This window comes from Sander lucioperca, chromosome 11 (genome assembly GCF_008315115.2).
Source record: "Sander lucioperca isolate FBNREF2018 chromosome 11, SLUC_FBN_1.2, whole genome shotgun sequence".
Taxonomy (NCBI): Eukaryota; Metazoa; Chordata; class Actinopteri; order Perciformes; family Percidae; genus Sander; species Sander lucioperca.
In genome coordinates, this window is record NC_050183.1 from 14,090,267 (window position 1) to 14,100,237 (window position 9,971).

General features: G+C 40.7%; 2 protein-coding genes across 2 annotated transcripts; both read left to right on the forward strand.

Moving 5' to 3' along the window:
- The first annotated feature begins 537 nt into the window (after positions 1-537).
- LOC116059151 (interferon-induced protein with tetratricopeptide repeats 1-like) lies at positions 538-3,694 on the forward strand. Its single transcript, XM_036007413.1, has 3 exons — positions 538-601; positions 705-760; positions 2,106-3,694. Exons 1-3 carry the CDS (start codon positions 538-540, stop codon positions 3,417-3,419), a joined length of 1,434 nt encoding a protein of 477 aa, XP_035863306.1. The 3' UTR covers positions 3,420-3,694.
- Positions 3,695-5,771: 2,077 nt separating this feature from the next.
- On the forward strand, positions 5,772-9,719 carry LOC118496206 (interferon-induced protein with tetratricopeptide repeats 5-like). The gene is made up of 2 exons (XM_036006935.1): positions 5,772-5,864; positions 7,915-9,719. Exons 1-2 carry the CDS (start codon positions 5,857-5,859, stop codon positions 9,212-9,214), a joined length of 1,308 nt encoding a protein of 435 aa, XP_035862828.1. The 5' UTR covers positions 5,772-5,856; the 3' UTR covers positions 9,215-9,719.
- The last annotated feature ends 252 nt before the right edge of the window (positions 9,720-9,971 follow it).

Below are 9,971 nucleotides of genomic sequence, written 5' to 3' on the forward strand. Positions count from 1 at the left end.
TTTGCACCATTTTCTGACATTTTATAGACCAAACAACTATTTGAACACAGATGAATCGACAATGAAAATAATTGTTAGTTGCAGCAATATTGCCACTATTCTGTCTGATCCACTCAAGCTCAGGAGTCACAATTGCAGAGATAAAAATGTCATAATGAAAGGGTAATTAGTTTATGATTAGTGCCGCTGCCAGTAAGATAAACCCAATCACTCCAGAACATTCCACAACACAGGGTTGCACAACGAAATGCAAGTTGCAGTCCCTTTATGCTACACAAGAAACAAAATAACACTATTTGTTATGGTGGACTACAGAGGATGAGTTGAGGAGTCTCGCAGCCGGAGGAAAGATGCTGCTCTGTAATTTGGTGGTACGATGGCAGATGTTTTTCTATCTCTTGTCAGACAGCAGCAGGGGGAACAGGCTGCTGCTGGGCGGGTTTTGTCTTTTAATATCCTTTGGGTTCTGCAGAGGCACCTCACCGATATCACTGATGCCTGGTAAATGGTTACCAATGGGGCTGTTTTAAATCCCCGATGCAGAGGCCTGCTGTCCTGTGTCGGTCACAGACCATGCCAGTTTGTAATGTTTCCAGTCAGGGTGACTTTGATCACTTGTTTGTAAAAGTTGACAAAAACTTGGCTGGCAGGGGAATTTGGCATTCTTAAATGATGTTTTATTTCTCCTTTTTTGTTTTGTTTAGCCATAGAGCCCTTGGCAGCAGTCATAAGGGAGGACACTAACTTCCCAGGTGTCACGGTAGGAGGGGTAATGCACAAACTTATGCTTTATGCTGATGATATATTACTTTTTGTGTCTGAACCTAGCAGATCAATACCCTGTCTTCTCGGGATCATTGACACGTTTTTTAAACCTATCAGGTTATTGGGTAACTTGGTCCAAGTCAGAAGCGTTACCTTTAACAGCTCCGTGCTCCGTAACAGCCTTCCAATCAGGTGCACTTTAGTGGCCCAAGCAAGGTATCGTATACCTGGGTATCTTATACCCTCCCCAGAAAAAAAGACCTAGTTGAAGTTAATTTGGATCCATTATTGAATAAAATCTCTTGTGATGTTAATAGATGGGTGACTCTCAATCTCAATCAAAAGCTTATTGTGATAAAAATGGTTTGTGTACCCAAGATGAACTACCTTATCCAATCTCTTCCTCTGAAGGTTCCCCTGTCATATTTGAAATGGTTTAACAGGATAACAACGACGTTTGTATGGAATGGTAAGAAACCCGGCTACATTTTAATAAATGACAAGAAGCTATTGATAGAGGTTTGGGTCTACGAAAGATGTTGTATTACTACTATGCCTTTAACTTAAGGAATCTGGCCCAATAGACCTTTTTCATGGCAGACATGTTGACATGTCATAGTAGGAGTAATGATAGCTGCATTCACTTAGGAGAGGCCTAACATTGTGCATGCTGACTCACTGAAATAGCTTACTGGGACACTTGATGGAATTGAGCCATCGTTGTTATCAATTTCAGCCTTGCTTTTCCTACTATGACAAGTCAAAATGTCTGCTGTGAAAAAGGTCCATTGTCACTTCCTTTTGAGAGGGCCCCACCCTGGTATTGTATTGAGCAATAAAGCCTATCTGTCAAACTATGACGAGGCAAAAACACACCATATAATCGCTGACTTAAAATAGTTTGGACCAAAATGGCCCGGCTGTTTGAACTGGATCCATGTCTATATACTTCATCAAGTATATGGTGAAACCCAAAGTTATATATTGGTAGAGTGTTGATGAATGAAGGGATGTGTTCACGTTACAACACAGTCTGTTTTGTGAAGCCATGTGGTTTGTTGAGACAGAGTATTTTAGTTTTACTGGTATGTAGCCCATCTTTTGAAATTCAGCATTTAGCATTTGAAAAGTTTTTATTTATAAAAACACCACTGGTTGTCACATATGTTTATTTAGTTTACAGTTAACTGTCTATTTTGTTGTTATTCTGTTGTGTTAGGGTTACTATGTCATCTTTTCTTGACTTTTGTCTGGGTAGTTGGTGATGATGAATGGGGGGTTAGGTTTTTTTTTGTACGCTGTTAAAAAATGAATGAAAATTGTTAATTAATTAAAAAAAGTACTTATTTTTATTCTCCATCAGTGCTGCTCAGAGTCAAACAACACTGGAGTCCAAACTGGAGGCCCTGCAGTGCCACTTCACCTGGGATCAGGAGACCAGCAGGCCCATACTTTTACGTCGCAGGGCCAACCTGGATGACATCGGCACCGAGGGGGGAAACAGCTGGCTGGGTCACATTTACAACCTGCGGGGGTTCGTTCAGTACAAGCTGGGGTTCACCAAAGACGCCCAGAGTTTCTTCAACAAGGCTGCAGAGGCCTTCAGGAAGATAAGAAATGCAGATGAGGGTCCCTGGTTGGTGGTGAACTACGGGAACCTGGCGTGGCTGCACCACCACCTGGGAGACCAAGCAGAGAGTCAGGCTTACCTGTCAAAGGTCGACACCCTGATGAATAAATACCCATCTCCATCCCAGGACCAGCTCCATCCAGAGATCTACGCTGAGAAAGCCTGGACCCTGATGACTTTCAGCACTGACAAAACGTTGGCTGTAGATTATTTCCAGAGAGCCATCAGGATGCAGCCGGACATGGTGGAGTGGAACAGCAGCTACGTCTTAGGGTTAACGGATGCTTTTAAGTACAGCGACACAGGGCTGGAGGCTGACCTTCTGAAGAAATTGAGAATGGCCAACAAACAGGATCCAGAGAACTTGTACCTCGCTGTTCTCTACCTTCAGCAATGTGCAAAGAAAGGAGAGAGAATCGAAGATGAAGCACGTGAGTTAGCCAGAAAGGTTTTGAGAAATCCTGTCAGCAGCTACAGTGGTATTAGACCATTACTAGGGGTTTACGTAAACCATGTATCTATTGATGAAGCCATTGATTTGGCAGAGGAGGCTCTGGAAAAACATCCAGATGAGCGTTATCTGAAGAAATGTCTCGCACACTGCTACAAATGGAAGCTCTTCAAATCAAGATCTTCAGAAAGCCCAGATCAAGGCTTGATAGACAGAGCAATCAGTCTCCATGAGGAGGTGATTTCTCTTTACCCTCATTCTTCATTTGTGAAGAAAATAAACCTCGCAACATCAAATGACAGCCAGGATAAAGCTGAGCAGATATACCAGGAACTGCTAGAAAGAGATCTGGAACCTGCAGACAAACATATGCTTTACAGCATCTATGCAAAACATGTATTCTTTAATCAACAAGACAGAGAAGGGTCACTACGATATCACATGAAGGTGGCAGAGATACCGCTAAAATCCATCTATCGGGAGACCAGCATCACAACCCTGAAGAAGCACAAAAACAGGAGCCCAATGTGTAGAGAAATAGAGAAGTTTCTGGCAAACCTACAAGAGCCGTAGAGTTTTTAAAAGCACTGGATCTAAATCCAGATTAAATGTAGGTACATACATTACATTATATTGATTACATAGATCAGGAAAACCTGATCCTTCTGTTGGTCTGCTGGTCCAGAAGCAGCAACACCTTATTCAGAACATTTACGATCAACTCGTTGTTGGTTTTGGTCTTTTAAAGGTTATCACAAAGATATGTATCATATAAAGACAACTGTCTGCACTTTAGTACAGTTAATACAAGACAAAGGCTGTTATGTGTGTGTTTTTATGTTTTTCAGAATCAGTATCAGAAAGGGATTTATTGCCAAGTACGTTTTTTAACACATACAAGGAATTTGTTTTGGTGTTGTTGGTGCACGTCACACATTCTCTAGATGGAATATTAAACAATATAAGTATAGGTATAAACGATATAAGTATAAGTATATGTGTTGTGTTATGTTTGCACTGTACAGTAGCACTTTTAATTTTGTTGTATGTCATTACAATGACAATAAAGTAAGTTCTGATTCTGATTAAAATAAAAAAATAACATTGACTCTGAAAACCTGTCAGCAGTAGTACACTAGATCTGTATCAAACAAGCTGAATCATTTAATAACACTGGTCCTTTAAATAAGATCCACTGTGGACACGTTCAGATGTCATTACATGATTAATTTAAATAGATTTTAATCAGATGTTGTCTTTCCAAACTTCACTGTTTATTATATTCCTGTTGTGTTGAATGTTTTCATTTTTAAGTTTAAATAAGGACATAATACTCTGTGTAGGAAATTTGCTTTGCTGTAAGAAAATAAATAGCTGTTAATGTAATAGTTAATTTGATGTATAACTTGAATATGATCGCCATTTGTAGCCTACACGATACTATTAAATAAACATTATATCAACTAAGAAATCCTCTTTATGTTTTTTGGTGGTAACTATATATTCTTGAACCCTAAACATTCAGGACGATGATGGACGTCAATCAAACTACAACTTTGAAAAGCTGCTGCCAAATAGTTTTTTTTGCTTTCAACTTTTAAGCGAACACAGATGAGCATTAAACACACACAACTGTATAACAATATCTCCAAGTTTATATGTGAACAGATGAAAAATAATTGAGGCTTTTGTGTATGTAAGTGTGAAGTAACCAAACAGTAACCTGGCAGCAGAGCGTGCAGGTGTCTCACGGTAACTGTTGTCATACCGACACTCTGCAGACAGACAGACGCTGCTCAAAGTGTCCACATAGATCTCTGCACACACTGGTTCTCTGTAGAATTGCACAGAGTTCTTGTGTAGCTTTTGTACAAAGCACTGTGTTACATTGATTTGTATGAAATGTGCAATAGAAATAAAGTTTGATTGATTGACTAACAGTAAGCAAACTAAAACAGTAGCCTACTGGCAACCCTGCTGGCATCTTGGGTCTGAATATTTCACTGTGGCATCATAACATAGCTTCAAGAAGAAGAACATTTAAAATCAACTTAAGAGAAAATATATTATGACAAAGTGAGTCATGCTTTTTTCCAAGTGTGTTTCTAGGTTTCCATTCCTGGGAAACGAAAGTCAAGATGAGATAGTAAAAAAGAAAGTTAACATTGAAAACGCCCCGCCTCAAACATCCGCTCCGACTTCAGCGTGACTATTTAAAGCTGCGTGCTTCAACAACATACTTTTATATACAAAGTCAAATTACAGCCAGGATAAAGCTGAGCAGATATACCAGGAACTGCTAGATAAGATCTGGAACATGCAGACAAACAGATGCTTTACAACATCTATGCAAAACATGTATACTTTAATCAACAAGACAGAGCAGGGTCACTACGATATCACATGAAGGTGGCAAAGATACCGCTAAAATCCATCTATCGGGAGAACAGCATCACAACCCTGAAGAAGCACAAAAACAAAAGCCCAATGTGTAGAGAAATAGAGAAGTTTCTGGCAAACCTCTGTTTGAAATGTGCAATAGAAATAAAGTTTGATTGATTGACTAACAGTAAGCAAACTAAAACAGTAGCCTACTGGCAACCCTGCTGGCATCTTGGGTCTGAATATTTCACTGTGGCATCATAACATAGCTTCAAGAAGAAGAACACTTAAAATCAACTTAAGAGAAAATATAGTATGACAAAGTGAGTCATGCTTTTTTACAAATGTGTTTCTAGGTTTCCATTCCTGGGAAACGAAAGTTAAGGTGAGATAGTAAAAAACAAACTTAACAAGTTGGACCACTTGTCTACAAATGCAAACGCCCGCCTCAGACATCCGCTCCAACTTCAGCATGAATATTTAAAGCTGTGTGCTTCAACAACATCTCATCATTTACAGCGAAGCAGAAGTTGGACATCACTGACTTTATACCAGTGAACTCAAAGCAGCATCAAGAGCAGAAACCAGCCGAATATTTAGAGAACTACTGAGTGGAGGAAACAGCTGAATGATGAGGTGAGGAGCTGCTGCTGCATTTGATATATAAAGAGAATCATTATGATTTATTTAAAGGTATCCTGCCACACGTATTTCATGACTTTGTGGTAACGTCTGAAGTTCTACCATGGACTCTGTAACATTTTTTGTGGAAAAAACCTTGGTTACCTTGTTTCAAGCCATTCTAGCGTGGTATAGAAAGCCTGCAGGAAGACTCGGCTCGATTTCTGCCAGTTCTTATTAATATTCAGCAAGCTAAGCTGTTTGAATCTGATTGGCTAACAGCTAGCCAATGAGAGCCTGGCTGTCAGCATCCTTTCAGCGCAACTGGGCGAGTTAATGAATAGTAATGAGCTCAGGCAACATGATGTCAGACTGACCAGCTTTTGTAATTGGCCTTATTTCTCCGCTTATTTCTGTTCAGTGGCTAGAGCTGACAGAGTAGCTAGCAGTTCATTTTCACATTCACCACATAACACAAACACATATGGACCTAACATATTTCAAAAAATACAAGGAAAAACGGTTTTGTATGGCAGGGCACCTTTAACATCTTATTATTGAGCCCCAGAGCCCAAAATATTAACATTATGGATCCTACAAGTCAATGTTGGTGTTTTCATTCCAACCACAGGGATTTTAGATTTTTTTAATTTACTTGAACAAGTATTACAAAACAGAAATATAAGTCTGGTGGAGAAATTGGAGAAATGCTAAATGCATACATTTTGTTTTAATTTAATGAATGAATTATACTTAATTAATTTGATTTTACATAGTTTTTGGGCTGTAATGTGTTTCCTGGGTGATAAGGCTCTGCTTATAGTTATTTCCTCATTTGGACTTCCTAAGGACTCTCTAGTTTTGGGGTAATTTATGTGGGTAACAATGGTGAAGACTGTGTGACTGGGAGGAATGGCCTGTTTGATCTGAACCACAGTGGTCCATTCATTGTTTTCAACAATTCCTCCAAACCATACAACAAGTTAAGAAAAAGACCATGGTTTGGATTAAAAGCAGACAGTATTGCATTCGTTTACATTTGTCCACAACCCCCCCCCCCCACACACACACACACACACACACACACACACACACACACACACCTGCCTCCTTATGAGGAATTACTACGGCCAATAGATGGGACGACCTCTAGTTTAGATTCTCTGCCCGAGCCCGAGCCCGAACTGGACCCAACCCGACCCACGGGCCGATATTTCCCGTCACTATCCTCGGGCCATAATCATGCGCAGCGTGTCTCCTCCACTCGCACGCATCACCCCAGGCCTGCTGGGCTGTATGATGGAGCATCACACCGGGCCTGCTGGGCTGTATGATGGAGCTTAAGTGCAACATGGAGCATGAAGATGTAAAGAAAAAAGAAAAACAGGAGAATTACCTTTGAGCAAGTTTGGAGGAAATTCGGAGGTATGGAACCATTTTAAACAAGTCGTGGGCAGTGACAACATGTGTCGGCTTTGTCGAGTGCATTATACGGCACGCTGCTCGCCTATGACAGCAAAAAACGGGGACTTTGACGCTGAACAGACACGTGAAGCAGGCTTGCCATGGCAGAAAAGATGATAGTCAGCCTTCAACGTCCTCTTTTGTTACTTCTCCAAGCATACCCCTCAAAACAGATTTCTGCATTTCAAACAACTCAGAATTGTAGTTGAGAACGTCAGTTATAACGGCCCACGTATTCAAAAAATATCAGGTTTAAATCGGGCTCGGGCTCATAATTACAGTTAATGTGTCGGGCCGGGCTCGGACACAACGTGCTCGGGCTCGGGTAGGGTCAGCCTGATCTTTTTGGGCCCAACCTAAGCTTTAACGACCACTAAAAAGGCCAATATGAGTCGCAATTCACGCTAGAAAAAAAGCACCTATTTGGGATTTTTTCGGGGAAGGACAGTATCCATTTTTCCTTTGTTTACTTGCTGTCTAATTAATGCTCCTTACGTCCTTCCTCCACATAAGATAAACAGGTCAAACATAGCAGACTTCAGAGCATATTGTTTAAACCTGCTGATGTTGTGTTACAATATTTATTTTTATTCTCCATCAGTGCTGCTCAGAGTCAAACAACACTGGAGTCCAAACTGGAGGCCCTGCAGTGCCACTTCACCTGGGATCTGGAGACCAGCAAGTCCATATTTTTACATCTAAGGGACCACCTGGAGGACATCGGCACCGAGGAGGGAAACAGCTGGCTGGGTCACATTTACAACCTGCGGGGGTTCATTCAGTACAAGCTGGGGTTCACCGAAGACGCCCAGAGTTTCTTCAACAAGGCTGCAGAGGCCTTCAGGAGGATAAGAAACGCAGATGAGGGTCCCTGGTTGGTGGTGAACTACGGGAACCTGGCGTGGCTGCACCACCACCTGGGAGACCAAGCAGAGAGTCAGGCTTACCTGTCAAAGGTCGACGCCCTGATGAATAAATACCCATCTCCATCCCAGGACGAGCTCCATCCAGAGATCTACGCTGAGAAAGCCTGGACCCTGATGAAGTTCAGCAAAGAACATAAGAAAGAGGCTGTAGATTACTTCCAGAGAGCCATCAGGATGCAGCCGGACATGGTGGAGTGGAACACCAGCTACATCTTAGGGTTAGTGTATACTTGTGATCACAGAGACAGAGGGCTGAAGGCTGACCTTCTGGAGAAAATGAGAATGGCCAAGGAACAGGATCCAGAGAACTTGTTCCTTGCTGCTCACTACTTAACTCTACGTGCTGACCGCGGAGAAGAAATCAAAGATGAAGCACGTGAGTTAGCCAGAAAGGTTTTGAGAAATCCTGTGAGCAGCTACAGTGGTATTAAACCATTACTAAATGTTTACAGTTACTATGTTTCTATTGATGAAGCCATTGATTTGGCAGAGGAGGCTCTGAAAACCCATCCAGATGAGCGTTATCTGAAGAGATGTGCTGCACACTGCTACAAATGCAAGCTCATTTATTTCAGGGAGAGTCGTCTAGAGCAAAGCGTGATAGACAGAGCAATCAGTCTCCATAAAGAGGTGATTGCTCTTCACCCTGATTCTTCACTTGCAAAGAAAATAGACCTTGCAAGTATATACGCAAAGTCAAATTACAGCCAGGATAAAGCTGAGCAGATATACCAGGAACTGCTAGAAAGTGATGGGGAACCTGCAGTCAAACAGAGGATTTACAACTGCTATGCAAAACATTTATACTTCTATCGACAAGACAGCAAAGGGTCAGTACGATATCACATGAAGGTGGCAAAGATACCGCAAAGAAATATCTATCGGAAGACCAGCATCACAACCCTGAAGAAGATTAGAGACAGAGGCAGGAGCCACATGTGTAGAGAAATAGAGGAGTTTCTGGAAAACCTGTGAGAGCCGTAGTGTTTCTAAAAGCACTGGTTCTAAATCCAGATTAAATGTAGGTACATACATTACATTATATTGATTACATAGATCAGGAAAACCTGATCCTTCTGTTGGTCTGCTGGTCCAGAAGCAGCAACACCTTATTCAGAACATGTACGATCAACTCGTTGTTGGTTTTGGTCTTTTAATGGTTATCACAAAGATATGTATCATATAAAGACAACTGTCTGCACTTTAGTACAGTTAATACAAGACAAAGGCTGTTATGTGGGTGTTTTTATGTTTGCACCGTACAGTAGCACTTTTAATTTCGTTGTATGTAATTACAATGACAATAAAGTCAATTCGATTAAAAAAAAGTTGATTCTAATTCAAAATAAAAATAACTTTTATATTGACTCTGAAAACCTGTCAGCAGTAGTACACTAGATCTGTATCAAACAAGCTGAATCATTTAATTACACTGGTCCTTTAAATAAGATCCACTGTGGACACGTTCAGAAGTCATTACATGATTAATTCAATCATAGTAAAATAAGTACATAATACTCTGAAAAATAAACAGTTGTTAATGTAATAGTTAATTTGATGTATAACCTGAATATGATCGCCATTTGTAGCCTACACGATACTATTAAATATACATTATATCAACTAAGAAATCCTCTTTATGTTTTTTGGTGGTAACTATATATTCTTGTACCCTAAACATTCAGGACGATGATGGACGTCAATCAAACTACAACTTTGAAAAGCTGCGGCC

What these genes read in the sequence shown, in the direction of transcription:
- LOC116059151 (XM_036007413.1), top strand. Translation starts at nt 538, where the DNA reads ATGCAGAGGCCTGCTGTCCTGTGTCGGTCACAGACCATGCCAGTTTGT. An exon ending in TTGTAATGTTTCCAGTCAGG is followed by an intron (nt 602 to 704) that starts GTGACTTTGATC and finishes TGTTTTGTTTAG; the next exon opens with CCATAGAGCCCTTGGCAGCA. An exon ending in CTAACTTCCCAGGTGTCACG is followed by an intron (nt 761 to 2,105) that starts GTAGGAGGGGTA and finishes AATTAAAAAAAG; the next exon opens with TACTTATTTTTATTCTCCAT.